The following is a 15,805-nucleotide window of genomic DNA, read 5'->3' on the forward strand; positions in this document are numbered from 1 at the left end:
AAAGTGCTGCTGGAAGGAATTTTTTTAAATTTTGTTTTGATTACGTCAGACCAACACAGCTACCTACTTGTAACTATTTTATTTTGTTTGGTGCAAAAATTGTTGACATTCCTTAGAGAAATACTATTTATGTGTATATACCAACTAAGTTTGTCATTGGTATATGTGTATGTTTATAATCACAATATATCTGATATGGTTAGAAACTATTCTGAAGCCACTGTTCTTTAGTTTTTATGAACTATATAGCCCATTTATGTGAATTTGTTTTAAAGATACAACAGTTCAGTATTTATATTTAGATGATGGTTAATGCTGTACACATGCCCTCGACACCCTTCATCACTCGGCAGAAAAAAAGACTTATTTAACTCCTTTTTATTTAATCAATTTTTGTAACAAATATAGATCAGCATTACTCCATGTAATATTAGACACACTGTTTCAATGCATATACCATTCAGGAAAGCTTCATTAGAACATATGTTACTGGAGGCAGAGTTTATGTTAAAATGTATAGATAAGAATGTTTTTTAAAATACCTCTTCAAACATGCATAATTGACTTTTACAGCTACTGGGGGAGGTGGGGAGGATAGCTTGTGAAACCCGTTACAAAAAATACCTTACAGATCAAGACAATTGTTAGAAAAATACATTTCGCTTCAGTGCTCCAAAAATTACTTATGGATTACCAAAAAAAACATACGAAAAAGCCCCATCACAATTAAGCATTTGCAAGTTTCACTGCTTTCAATGGCAGATGTAAAAGCACACCCATTTACCTTCGCTCATGGAAATCAATGGAACCTGAACATGCTTAATATTGCCTGGCACATGCCCAATGTCCACGTTAAAAAAATCAGCAGTTTATTTTCAGAGTAACCTCTTTTAAAAATGCAGTATTTATCATGTCTGCATTGCACATTATATACAAGAATAGTCCATAAATAACTATATTACAAAGTTCATAGACAGAGTAGCAGACGGTATTTCCTTTAGTTTCTTCCTGCATCTGGGAGAACAATTTCTTCCAATCCAACACAGCTAGTTGGGTGGCTGGTTACAGTCTGAACATAACAATATAAAAACCCCACCTCTTTTCCCAGCACACTCTTCACTTCATAACTCTGTAATGATAAAGCACATTCATTAAAACAAACAATCTTGTACATTTTGTCCCAGTCACCAAACAGCTGAAATATACTCAGTGGAAGGTGATATCCAAAGTAAAATTTATTGTTTTTTCTTGCTCAAAAAGAAAAGTAGCATGCACACACCCCATTTTTGCAACTGCAAGTAGTTTTCAACTGCTTTTAAGATCATGTTTTAATTGTTGTAACTAGCCTTGGTCAAGTGTGAAGGGCAGGTGGATATTATTATTATTATTATTATTATTATTATTATTATTATTATTATTATTATTACATTCCTAATGGGTTTGAAAAACAATCACTTTGATAAAAAACGTGAATTAAAATGTGATACAGTATCTCAAAAAAATTTGCTTAATCAGGCTAGCTAATCATACGGTATATACACTTCCCTGGGAGTAAGTCCCACTGAATGCAATAGGACTTAATTCTGAGTAGACATGTACATAATTGTTCTGTCTGTGTGTTCAATTTAAGTGAAAATCAAACTGCCTCTAGGGAACATTCCAAGCATCCAATAGAATGGATCTTTAGACCAAGAGGTGAATCAATTACCGGTAATATTTGTGTTTTCTACAGAGACGGTTGTTTTTATTGATGCTTCAAATAAACTTAAACCATTATCAATTGCCCATGTTTATTGCACCTTCATGTGACTCAGCCCACTTTTAAATGTCACCCCTTTACAGCTAGAATGATGTTTCAATGTGTTTTTAAGTATACATACCCCATTCTCAGAAGGGGAGGACTCCAGGAGTGAAGAAATTGTATTTTGCAGCAGCTAATATAACACATGGAAATAAAGAAAAGGATCATGTTTAAATTTTATTTGGCCACATAAAACAACAACAGTATTTAGTAAAAGTTAAAATTGTATGCCTATAATGATCTGTCCTCTTGATTATGATAAAGCCAAACAGAAATCAGCTTATGTCCCTTAAGGTCTAAGTTTCCAACAAGTTGTTGTATGCTACGTAACATGATCACGATCCCAGTAAAAACCCTCAAAGAAATTTACCCACATTTAAGACCTTAGAAATTATTGCAGAAATATTATTTTTAGAAAAGAGTTGCCCAGTGGATTTATGATTCAACAGGACATAGCTGACAAACTCAAAACTTTGTTAAATCTTGAAATTCAATAGGTGGCCTTGGGGAAGCAGCTCTATCTCATCTTAGCCTCATAAACAACTTTGTGAAGTCAGAGTGAAAGATAAAGACACATTGTAGCCTGCCCTGAGTCATCATGATACAAATGAATAATAACATTGGGGCAGAGCTTTAAATTCTTGTCCGTTCTCCCATTGGGCAAGGGTGGCTAATGTGTGAGCCTCCAGATGTTGGAATACAACTTCCATTATCCCTGACCATTGGCCCATGCTGGCCAGGAGTTGGAGACAAACAACATGTGGAGGGTTGAAGGTTACCAAACCTTGCCATAAATACTAGTCCTTGGTCCATATATACTTGGAAGTATTTATCTAGAAATACGGACTAACAAAGGAGCATGTGATCCATTTGTTTCTGAAGGTCCTGTAGTCCAAATTCTAAGGCAGATCACTCCACATGGCAATCTACCCATAACTCTTTACATATCAACCAAGTTCATCTACATTATAAATGTCACATAAAAAAGGGCTCTGAGCACTGCAATTAAAGAATATCTTTCTTCAGGTAAGGTTGTTCATGAAATGCTATTTCATTCCAGAAATTGGCGCACAAGTCTCAGTACAATCCTATTTCTCTGTAACATCTGAATTAGTAGAGTCTGTGCGTGTCCCCAACCAGTGCTTGGATGCAGTCATGGGTTGGATGATAGCTCATCAACTGCAACTCAGTCCTGTCAAGACAGAGACCCTGTGGATAGGTGGTCCCCAAGAACTGGGCTGCACTCCCTCTGAAAGAGCAGGTACATACAGTAGTTTGGGAGTGCTCCTAGATCCATCACTGTGAAGACAGATCAAGGTGAGCTCAGTGGCTTCTTCGAGTGCCCATTACCAACTTGGTTTGATGTGTCAAATTTTACTGAATGTCATATTGTTATTACTTTTATGTTAAACAGCTTATATATGTTTATTAAGCTGTATTTTTAAAGGACATAAACAAGTCCTATAACCTGTACTTTATTCTTCTCATACCTTTACTTTTACTACGCATAGTGGTCTGGACTGGCAGTGCAGAAAGACTTCCAGGTGCATCTTGAGAACTGGTGAAGTTATGGCATCACAACATTGGTTGCAGTACAGCAAGCCTCTGAAATACAGGAAAAGGTCTATGTTATATATGCATCCAGCACCTCATTTTTCTTTATTCCTTTGACAGTTTCAAAGTGAGCAAAATCAGCCTTCTTGATGTGAATTTTGATCATTAGCTGGGAGAACTAAAAGCTATCTTCCCCCATGTTCTCTTCATAATGCTAATGCCAGGGAAGAAGGAATCTGAAAGGGAGAACAGGGGTAAGAGGGGAGCTTAACCTTTCCATACTCACCAATTATCCCCCCATGCTCCCCCCCCCCAGCAAGGCTTGAAGACCAAAATTAACCCAGTTTAAGGGAAAACTGATTAAGAAGGCACATGCATGAGGAAGCAGCAGCAGAGTTATGTACCCCTCAATCCTACCCTGCTATTTTATTCCAATATTCCAGCAGTAATGTCCTTAGGAGATTTTGTTCAGGGGTTATTTGTTTTTATATCTTTTTTTTAACTTGCTCTTTTGCCAAAAAAGCTCCCAGAGTGGCTTACATAAGATTTCTAAAAACAAGCTGTTCCCTGCCCACAGGCTTACAATCTAAAAGACACGTGAGGACAAAAGGGGGGAGGGGAGAGGATGAAGAAGATACAGGCAAACAACGCAGGCACCAATTCTTCAGGTAACGTAATATCCAGCCAAAATGGAAACAACTCCAAAAGGAGAAGCTCCGTGGACCTGGTCTCTCAGCAGAGCTGATGGCGGAGCCCTACTTTCCATGCCACCGTATGCTGCAGCCTGATGGAATACATTGTGAACAAGGAGCAGATTATGAGAAATCCATCCTGTGTTGTTTGTTCCCAGCAATATTCCTAGAGATACAGGTTTTGTTCTTAGTTACAGCAACGATTGACAGATCCATTCCCTCTGGTTCTGTCTAACCCTATAAAATGGCATCCTGTGCATTGAATTACAAATGTTATGTGCTGCATGCACGAAATAGTACTTTTCGTCTCTCCCAAATATACTGCCAATCAATTTTATTGGATGGCGAAGAGAACAAAATGTCTTAGGAGATACAGTATTTCCTATTTACTTTCTTCATGCTATTCAGTTCTATAAAACGACACAACTCCATGCGGGCCCAATCAGTGTCCATGTGCAGAGGGTTTAATAGAGCCATGCTTTGCCCCCTTCACATTCCCCATCCATTCCTCTCTTCCTGAGGGCCAGAGCTTGTGTTATTTGATCAAGCGGAGGGAAGGAGATGGACAGAAACTATAGGAGACATAAACAAAACTCCCACTCTCTGTAATGTCCACTTATGCTTGCATGTGCATTGGGAAGGAGGAAAGAAAGCATAGTGGGAAGTCTTCTATATATGGGCACACTGCCTATACGGAGAAGACTCACATCCAAGTAATCTGATGCTTCTTTGAGAAACAATTGGCGGGGTAATTATATTTAAAAAAAACCCAGAGGGATGTAACATTAAAATATGAGATATATCTCTGTACCGCAACTTTTAATCCACTGGATGAAATTAAATAGAAACACCTTTGTAACATCTTGATCAAAATTTGGTAAGGCCACAAATTGCCCAACACTACACTGAGGGAACTTTTCTCTTATCCCTTGACTTCTAAATTTCCTTACAGCCTTTGGCAATGCACTCTGTCAAAAGGCTGAGACTCCAAATATACAGCGCCCAATAGGACTGCCCTTATCTGTATGTCAGTTGGCACAAGCTTGTTCTTACCTGTCTTGTGGACGCTGCTCTACTTTCCCATTGCCACATCTGTTACACGTAGGCCATGAGAAAGCAGTTCTTTCATTAACACCAGCAACAGTGCCTGGAAAAAAGAAAGGAAATGTTTCCACAGGCTTAATATCCATTGACACAAGCCTCAGTCAGAGGTGACCAAAACTCTTGGCTTGTTATAGTATGGCTCCCCTTTCTCTGCTGAAATTAAGCATTTTTTAATAAAGGGGGGGGGGAGATTTCAGGTATATGGCAACCTGTTTCATTTTTTAAAATACCTTTAGATTAGCTTCACAACCTCTAGAAAGCATTTTTCAAACGCCATTCAATTCACATGTTTTCATACACAAATTGGGGATGCACTACCAGAAGATGTAGCGATGGCCACCAACTTGGGCAGCTTAAAAAGAAAAGTAGGCAAATTTATGGAGAATAAAGCTTCCATTGGCTACAATTCATTATGGCTGTGTACTGTACTACTTCCAGTATCAGAAACAACATTGTTACAGAGGTTGTGTGCCACTCCTATCCCTGTTGAGTGGTAGAGGGAATCTGGGGAATTTCCAGGCGCTCACCCAGGGTCTGTGTTCCTCTGAGAATCAAGATGAGGCGGAGATTGTCATAGCTTTAAGAAATATGATTTATTTACATATTTAACACTTCTGTTTGGGAGTCCTGCTCTTACAGCACGGTCATCTCAAGAGGGGCTTGTTCCCCATGGCAATGCAGCATTGGAGTCCAACGCATCGCTCCCAGCTAGCCTGACAGAATGGTTCTGTTTTTGTTCTTCCTTCTTGTTCCCAGAACACCTTACTAAATACACTTTTTTTCCCATCACCCCTCACACACATATCTTGGCAACCTCTGTCTGCCCACGCCCAAGGATTCCTCTCTCCAATATGGGCCATCACCACCTTTTGTCATGTTAATGTCTCGATCCCAGGTGAGGATTCGAAAGGAAGTTTAGCCTGTATTTTCCATTGGGCTGGAATCTTCCCTTCAATACTCCAAATATTAGCTAGATCCTGGCATTCATTAATTTCTACTATAAACTAATAGAATCTAGTACCCCAAATCTGTAACAGTATGTTTCTGAGCAAAATAAAAAAATTCCTTCAGTAGCACCTTAAAGACCAACTAAGTTTATATTTTGGTATGAGCTTTCGTGTGCATGCACACTTCTTCAGATACCAAGAAGAAGTGTGAAGAAGTGTGCATGCACACGAAAGCTCATACCAAAATATAAACTTAGTTGGTCTTTAAGGTGCTACTGAAGGAATTTTTTTATTTTGCTTCGACTCAGACCAACACGGCTACCTACCTGTAACTAGAAGTATGTTTCTGAATACTAGTAATGATAGACAACTGTTGTGTTTGTGTCCTGCTTGCATGCTTCTCATAAGCATTAGGCTGGCCACTGTGAGAACAGTATGCGAGAATAGATGGGCTTTTATTATGTTCTCTCCTAACAGCTTTTTAAAATTGTGTCAGTATTCTACATTTCCGCATTAGAGAGCAAATGTTCTTAGTCACAATGGTTTCAATCCTATATCTGGGAAATGCCAGAGGGATGGGTGTGGAATATCAACAGATAAGATAGTTTTCTTAAAACATTTACAATGGTCTAAAACCGGGACTAACTTTTTATTTATATCCACATAATTGAAAACTGAATCCGCTAAAAAATACTGACATACGTGACTAGAAACATTAGGGAACCGAAGGTCAGAGAGATATTCTGGATCGCTAAGCATTGTTGCCAAGTATTATAAAGCAAATAAATTGGGTATTTTATGGGAAGGATAGTAAAAAGATTTAGAACAATGGCGATTTGTTGATCCAAGCAGTAAACATTAAGCATGTAGCACTGTTTGTGAGCAAAACATACAAATGGATAATCTCGGGACACCTGCAAGTAAAGGGATTACAGTTGCCAAGCCTACAGTGTATATGTCAAAGGCCTATCACCTAGTAATCCTTGTTATGTTGAGTAAGAAGCACTTAAGTTGATGGTAAACTAAAATGTTGGAGAATCAAAACTGGCAAAGTCATGTATACTGGAGTAGCAAGGCTGGAACACTTTATTTAAAGTGAAAAAAAGGGGGAAAGTAGCCATGTAAGACTTTTTGTTCCTTCATATCCAATCTTAGGAAATTCTGAAACATTTTAAGATTGACAGCTATTTCCAACTGATATTATATATAAAAAAAGTAGTAGTTCTCAAGGAAAGCCTGAACCACAGTGAGAAGTATCAATAGATTAAGTGCAGCAGATTGGTCATATTTGCATCTCACTTTCCCTCTAGGGAACTCGCTGGCATATATTGGTTTTCCCAAACTTATCCTTGCATTGATCCTGTCAAATAAGTAATACCTCTGAGATGACATAATGAGATAACATTATGTTTGGTGACATAATGAGGTCACCAAACCCCACTCCCTAAGTAAGCTGAATTCCTGAGCACGGATTTGAACTCTGACCCAAGCCAAGCACTTTAGCTGCTCCATCACACTGGTGACTAAGCCAAGGTTTAAACTGCTGATCAGAAGGTCAGTGGTTTGAATCCCCGTGACAGGGTGAGCTCCCATTGCTCGGTCCCTGCTCCTGCCAACCTAGCAGTTCAAAAACATGAAGTGCAAGTAGAAAAATAGGTACTGCTCTGGCGGGAAGGTAAACGGTGTTTCCGTGTGCTGCTCTGGTTCGCCAGAAGCAGCTTAGTCATGCTGGCCACATGACCCGGAAGCTGTACACCAGATCCCTCGGCTAGGAAAGCGAGATGAGTGCCACAACCCCAGAGTCGTTTGTGACTGGACCTAATGGTCAGGGGCCGCTTTACCTTTTAAAGAACTACAGTGGGGTATATTTCAAGTTATCCTAATAGCACACACTATTTTTCATTGCTGTTTTATTATTTCATACACCACCTAAAAAGTACTAGTGAATTGTAGTGCTAAAAAGTTGGACTAGGACTGAGGGGGACCTGGTTTAAAATCTCAACAAAACTATGAAGTGATGAACTATGAAGTGATGCTAGGCAATCCTGAGCCTATCACATACACTCCCACCTAACATGCATCACAGGGTTGCTGGAAATTTAAGATGGGGAGAAGCCATGCAAACTGCCCCAAGCTTTTTGGAGCAAGGGCAAGATAAAACACAATGAAATTAAGGTTTCCAATAGGCAAGAAAGACTGATCAACTTTTGCTTTGGGAAAAGTTGTACTAACCTCTTACAGTACAAATGGAATTTACTTGGGTTGCAGAATCCAGCTCATCTAGTTTGACAGGACCAGTCAGTTCAGTGATGTCAGCACCAACAGCCTTATACAAAAGGGGCCTTTGTAACAAGAGAACGGTACGTTCAATGCAAATAATCCTACCTGCCAACAAAGACATTTTGATATGTTACAGTAACAAGGAAAAAGGTGACCATGTTAATTGTCTGGGCCAATAAAGACAACATTCCCAGCCAGTCTTTTACAGAGCTTGATTTGGTCCACTTTACTCACAAACTCTGAAATGAAGCACATGCTATGCTCTTGCTAAAGCGCCTTCCAGTCCAAATTATCATATGTGTCAACTATTAAAGGGGAGAAAATCTAATTGGCTTGGGATTGCTTGTGAGATCTCTCTCTCTCTCTCTCTCTCTCTCTCTCTCTCTCTCTCTCTCTCTCTCTCTCTCTCTCTCTCTCTCTCATGGTGGTGCCAAGCTGTTCTGAGGCTAGGCATGTTGCACTTTGCTCCCAAAAGCAGGAGAGCCAAACCTTTGCTCAGCGGAGTGTCACATGGATGATTCAATGGGTCTGGATGCATGAAAGGAGTCTTTTGTAAGTAGGTCAGTGGCTCAAACACAACAGAGGTTCACAATGACCAAAGGTCATAATCATCTAATGAAAAACTTACCCTAGGCATGAGCACAATCCAATTCTAATTCCCCCCAGCAAAACCATTGATACTATGTTAGCAATACTAGGTGGGAACAAAGGGACAATGGTCATTATTGGACACTGTACAGTATTAAGAGGACCACAGGAGGGACCACAGTAGTGGTTAGAGGGGTGGACTAGGACCTGGGAGATCAGGGTTCAAATCCCCACTTGGCCTCAAAGTTGGCTGGGTGACCTTGGGCCAGTCACAGCTTCTCGTCCTAACCTTCTTTATAGTGTTGTTGTGGGGATTAAATGGGGAGGGGGAGAACCAGGTATACCACTTTGAGCTTCTTGAATAAAAGGTGGGATATAACAAAAATGAAACTGACAATGTACCGTAAGTAGTTGATCAAAGTAGACAAGATATCTCATCTCACACCAGTGCATCATTCTTTCAATTGCATTTTCAATAACTACACTAATGTGGTGTGCAAGACATAACTCTCACTTTGGCAAACGTATCTTGATTACATATACATAAATGTATCCCAACAACAACTTGCTATGTATAACAATGCTACATCAAGAGGCTAAAGTAGAGGCAGGAATGAGAAACAGGAGCACTCCATTTATTCTATTGATATACCAATTCCACTGAGCAAATCGCTCCTTCCTTCACATGCCAGCATCCATTCCATCAGAATGTGGCAGAGGGAGAAAAAGAAATCAAGGCGACTCCATTGAATCTGCTGTGAGACCAGTTTTGTTTGCTTTCCATTCCAGCAGGTCATTATAACTACTCTGCTGTTTTGTGAACTTGTGCCTGAGTTCACTTACTTTGTCTCTTTCCTTCTCATCCTTTTTTTCTTTTGCACTGCATCTTTTAGGGCCAAATTACACACTAGGTTTAAGGTGCAGCATGCAGCTACATCGCTGGTTTTTCTTTCTTTCACCCCATCACAGTGGGGTGGTTGTTGAAAAAGAGAGTAAGAAAAGCATTTTAGCAATAATTAAAAAACATAAAAATGGCATCCAAGAATTACAGTGAATGGCTACAAATGGCCCCATTTACAGCATTGTGCCATGCTCACTGGTGTAGACAGATCATATTTATTTATTAAATTAGTATACCACCCTTGTGGGAAGTCAATTGCAGACAGCAGTAGGAGCCACCCTAGACACTCATTAGGCTGCAATCTGCAATGGCACGAGGAAGCTTATGAATCTTATTTAAGATTTATCTGTCTCCACTTGTGCTGGAGCTTACCATTTCCACATAGAGCATCTTTGAAGAAAACTGCACATGGGGATGTGCTCTTCAGTGCCTCCAGTATTTCTACACTGATCACACATGATGAAGCAATAGAAACTGGCAGAGTTTTTGGAGTTCCAGCCCCACTTTGCAGGGAGAAAGTAGTCACAAACAGCCAAAATTGCCTTTGGGTTGAAGGAGTGTTGCCTGTTACCTAGAATTTGAAAGAAAAAGCACAAGTAATAAATTAAAATTTAACAAAGCATTACTTTTTCTCTCCAGGATTAGATCAAAACTATTAATCAGTTTAGTGGGTATAATCCACAGTTCAGCAGGGTAGCATTTAAACCTTTAATTCTGAGGGCTGAATTATAATACTTAACGTGACATAGATCTTGGTTCTATGTTTTGTTGTGTCACAATAGTACAGCAAAGGACTGAGTATAAGACTCACAGCATGTCTGTAATTCTCTATTTTGAAAACCAATATTTTTTAATTTTATTTTTAAGACTCAAAGTATCACTGTATGCATAGGGACAGCATCAATTACTACCACTACTGCCTTCAGACTCCAGGGAAGTCCTTATGTGGCATTACCGGTACTATACTAACAAAAGGACTGCATTTGCTTTCACACCCAAAGCTATTATACAACCTTGAACCAGCAAATGATTGCAATAAACTGTAGTTGTTTGAAGTCCTATGGACAGTGCCGGATTTACGTATAAACTAAACTAGCTATAGCTTAGGGGCCCACAAAAAATATATAAGATAAAAAACAAATAAAATAAAATAAATAAGATAAAAAACAAATAATATAAGATATATAAGATCTTATATATCTTAAAAAATATATAAGATAAAAAACAAATAAAATACAGCAATGGTGTTTTGTGTTGTGTAGGCTCTTATGGGCCCCGTCTGCTATATAAAGGATTCCATTACCTTCAGTAGCTTACGGCTTCATCAAACCTAAATTTGACCCTGCCTATGGAACAGAACTGCATGAATCTTGCCTTGCCACAGATTACTGCTTAACTGTTGTAGCATAAACCTCAGCAGTTAAACTGGCAGATAAGACGGAAGGATAAACATTTTCATTTCCCAGAGGGGTAGTCTGCAACTTGAAACCAGTGAATTACAATCCATGAAGAAGTTCAAGGCCATCACTTGTAGAATGAATTGGGACAAATGATTTTTTTTTAGAAAAGCACGCTACATGTATTGATTGGCTTTGGAATTTCAGGATGTCAATGTTATCAATGTGCATGACCACTGTTAACATAATTATCACCAACTGTATTTGCCTGCCTTTCATTACCTTTTGCCCTCACTGTCTACAATTTCCCCCTGCCCAGCATACCTAAAACTCAGGACAAAACTTTATGCTTCTGATAAAGTGGGCTGTAGCCCATAAAAGCTTACATCATAATACATTTGTTATTCTTGAGGGTGCCACAATGGTCCACATAGTGTGAAATCGCTTCAAGATGCTTCATAGGAAGCAGCTCCTACCGGTAAATGAAATAAGTTTCCTTGTAATGTTTTCCTTGCCTGCACTAGGGCTTTCAAGCCTATTGCCTGAACATTTCTTTACTAATCAACTAAAAAAAGCACTTCTCATTCATGATGTCAGATTATGACTTTGACCTAGTTCAATCTACAAATTTACATTTTTCTTCTCTGAATAAGAAAAACACCAGAAGCATTATTATTAAGCTGCGTAATATGCTCCACTTCCTTGGTAAAAACTGCAGTTGGTATGAACCTAGAATCTTTCCTCTTGGATAAATGTCAACATTTTTCAAGGATGCATTTAAACCAGATGATTCATAAAAGATAATGGGAGAAACAAATACATCTACCCAAACAACATAAATATCCTGCTCAGAACAGTGGGGAAAACAAGCTAAAGGTAAAGGATACAAAAACAAATGAAATCATAGTAAAAGTGACTACCTTTTGGGTTGACACTGGAAGAAGTTCCAGCTCAAAATTAGGACATTTAATTATTTTACTGGAAAAATATATAGCTAATGTAATTTGGATTAACTTTGTCTGTAGTTTTTATAACTTTTCCATGTTTATCACTAAACTGCCTAAGGGCTGAATCCAATCATGGAAGGAAGGCTCCTATCTCTAGCAGCTGCTTCCATGAATAGAAGGCGTGGGGAGAAGATTTTCACTGGTTATCTCTTCCTTTTGTAGTTCCCCAAATCCCCCCACCCCACCCACTAAAAAAAATTATAATCTGCTTCAGAGCCCTTTGGAGTAGTGTTAGAAGTCGTACAGGGAGATTCAGGAGAAAGGGGGAATCAGTGAACTTTGCCTTTCCCCCACTTCTGTTCACAGAAACCTCCACTAGAACAAAAAGCCTTCTGGGACATTAACCCTAAATGTCTCCACTGTTTGTGCAAAATGGGGTCTTGTAAGCATCTACATAATACTACCAAAAGTGTTTACATAATGTTTCAGACTGAAGATATCAGTGCAGTTAATGATTTATTTATTTTAACCCAAAATATAAATGAACACTTGAGAAGCTCTTTGGTCTTATGGCATCAGTGCTAATGGCAAAAACAGTCATACAGTACTATTCCCTGAATTCATACCCTATATTTCCTACAAGGAAAACATGGTTCCCCAGCTCGACCATTCTCCATAGGACAGGTTAGGCTGAGAGATAGGCTACCCAATGAGCTTCATGATTGAGTGGGGATTTGAACCCAAGCCTCCACAATACAAGTCTGATACTATTCAAAAAACCTTATAGCTGCCTTTGGACTCTTTTAGGAACCAAGGAGTATACTAGATATACTGAAAAACCCCATATATATATAGGTAAAAGCATATAATGTTGTTTTATTTTCTCTCTCTCATTTGCAGCTTGTTACAATGAAGTATTTGAACTTTTAAAGAAAAAGTTATAGGTAAAAGCATATAATGTTGTTTTATTTTCTCTCTCTCATTTGCAGCTTGTTACAATGAAGTATTTGAACTTTTAAAGAAAAAACAATATTGTCTGGGAAACAACAAACAGCTTTGCAGCACTTTAAAAGGCTAAAAAAATATTGTGGCAAATGCTTTGGTGGCCATAATAAGTTGATTAGTTCTTAAAGTGACACAATAATATCATTTTGCCTCCTTTTTGTTGATATTCCTACCACTCTGGAAGTTGTAGAGTTAAGGTTTCATTCAGATGTCTTCACTTATATATATATACGCATACATACATACATATACCCATCTAATGATTTATTTAATAGCTGCATAGCAGAGAGGTTGGAAAATATGAGTGACAAAATATTTGGCTAAAGATACTGCAATTTATTAAATTCAGTTTTGCTATTTTTCTTTTTTAAAAAAACCCTTTATATTTCATACCCAGAACTTACTTTCCATGGCTACAGATTTTAAGAGTTAATTGAAAGACTCAGTTTTTTTGTTTTTGTTTTTAAAAAAGAATCACATGGAGAGACATTAGAAATTTGAAACTCTAACCTTTAGATTCTGACCAATGGGACAGTCAGCCAAAAAGTAAATAAGAATAAATCATTTTAATACCATCATCTTTCTGTTTCTGTGTCAATTTGTTCTGAACAGAAAGGACAAAACAGACAAAACAGCAGCAGGATTGAGTTATGTGACAGTACAGCTCCCCCAAGCACAGATGGAATATATTTCCTTATTTTCCTTTTGCACCATAATACTTATTTTGAATAGTAATAATAAAAATGGCCATGTTTCCATTTCTCACATCACATTAAGTGAAGTCCTGGAGAATTCTAGTTCAAAGAGTTATACTGAACAATACTGGTGATTAAAAAAAAAGATCTATCATTGTTAAGCACAAAACTTATTTTATAAATAAAATGCATAAATTCATACAGGGTTCATACAGGGGTTTCTCTCTCTTTCTGTGTGTGTGTTCTGAAAAAGTTAGTTAACAAGAGAAAACCAAACTAAGCCAAGGTCTTCACCTTCATATTTTATGATGCACTAGACTTGTGCGAAGGACAAATCTTTACAAGCATAGACTGAAGCAGTAAACAAGTTTCAGCCATGGCATTTTGTTTCCAAAATGTTTACAAAAGATTCAGTGTTTAAATCTACAAGAATGATCTGAAAGAACCAAAAGAGTTTGATTTTGCAGCTGTGAAGATAAAAAAGGAACTTACCATATCTTCACAGCTGCAAAATCAAACTCTTTTGGTTCTTTAAAATCATTCTTGAAGATTTAAACACTGAATTGTGGCTATAAAACACTATATCTAGAATCATCACTTATTAAAGACATCTGAGGTGAATTACTTGAGTAGCTATAATACAGGCACCCCCAAACTACGGCCCTCCAGATGTTTTGGCCTACAACTCCCATGATCCCTAGCTAACAGGACCAGTGGTCGGGGAAGATGGGAATTGTAGTCCAAAACATCTGGAGGGCCGAAGTTTGGCAATGCCTGCTATGATATCTTTTCAACATATCTGCCCAGCGATAAGGAAGCATCCAGTAAATATTGAGCTGAAATTAGAAGTGGAAACCAATTTAAACAGAACTTGCTGGTGTCTTGAGTCTCTGGATGTTAACTCCCTCCAAATGTGAGGCCCATGTATCCAGAAGGCATACAAATTTATGTGAGAGCAGAGCACAACCAGTTTGAAGCAATGTTAGGGCATGTGACTTGCCAACAATTATTTTGTTGGGTAACACGTAATATATTTTTAAAAAAAACAATTTTCTATTATTAAAAAGACCAATTCAATCTTTGGATTTGGCCCTTCAATAACATATAATGGCTTTAAGACAATCATGCATCGCTTAAGTTAAAAGAAAGGGACTCAGCCTAAGTTTGGCTATCTTTATTTCTAATAATTTACCTGAACTTTCTAGAGTTACATCCAAAATGAAAGGTTTCAGATTTTGTTAATGTTTAACTGGATTTTAATTTAATGGGCCATTTTAAATATATTTTTATGCATTGTTAGCCACCCAATCAGAAACGTCAAATATGTTTTGCTAGCATTGTAGAACTACATCCATTGGCAGGGTTGCTCTGTACTGCAGCTACAAAACCTCCCACCCACCCCCACCAGCAAGTGCCCACTATCTAATATAGAAATGTTAAGTGAGGGGAAAACACCAGGACTTATAGGACTGTTATAAAATAATATTGGGGGGGTTGCAGGACACCATTACTAATGAACAGAGAGGGGTGACCGAACCTGACAGCTGCAGTTACCCAGAATCCCTCGCAACACCACCTTCGCCTCTGCTCCACTCCAGAGACCTGCACCCTTCCCGCTTGGACTCAACCCTGCCTTAAGGAAGGCTTAAGGATCAGCATATGCGCACATTTCCACATGACTAGCAACCTGGGAGCCATAATTCGCTGTCAGTGGTATCTCATTCACAATGGAAGACTCCTCTGAACAAAAGACAGTGATCAACTCTTATAAAATGTTAATTTCTCTTTGTGTTTAGGAATTCACACCTGGGAGGGGTGATAGGAGGACTAGGAGAGGTGTCAAAAGTGCTCAGATTTCTACCTTGAACCCTCCTTTTTTGTGAGGTATTGATTA

General features: G+C 38.4%; 1 protein-coding gene across 4 annotated transcripts in view; it reads right to left on the reverse strand.

Moving 5' to 3' along the window:
- SPIDR (scaffold protein involved in DNA repair) overlaps positions 1–15,805 on the reverse strand; it is a 170,876-nt gene continuing 155,071 nt past the window's right edge. For all 4 annotated transcript variants that reach the window (XM_035126455.2, XM_035126454.2, XM_035126458.2 and 1 more), the window contains 6 exons: positions 10,240–10,438; positions 8,331–8,483; positions 5,101–5,194; positions 3,292–3,406; positions 1,881–1,934; positions 1–1,129 (listed from right to left, as the gene is read on the reverse strand). In XM_035126455.2, the coding sequence (XP_034982346.2) occupies positions 998–1,129; positions 1,881–1,934; positions 3,292–3,406; positions 5,101–5,194; positions 8,331–8,483; positions 10,240–10,438 (747 nt within the window). In that variant the 3' untranslated portion in view covers positions 1–997. The remainder of the gene's footprint in view (positions 1,130–1,880; positions 1,935–3,291; positions 3,407–5,100; positions 5,195–8,330; positions 8,484–10,239; positions 10,439–15,805) is intronic.

This window comes from Zootoca vivipara, chromosome 8 (genome assembly GCF_963506605.1).
Source record: "Zootoca vivipara chromosome 8, rZooViv1.1, whole genome shotgun sequence".
NCBI lineage: Eukaryota > Metazoa > Chordata > Lepidosauria > Squamata > Lacertidae > Zootoca > Zootoca vivipara.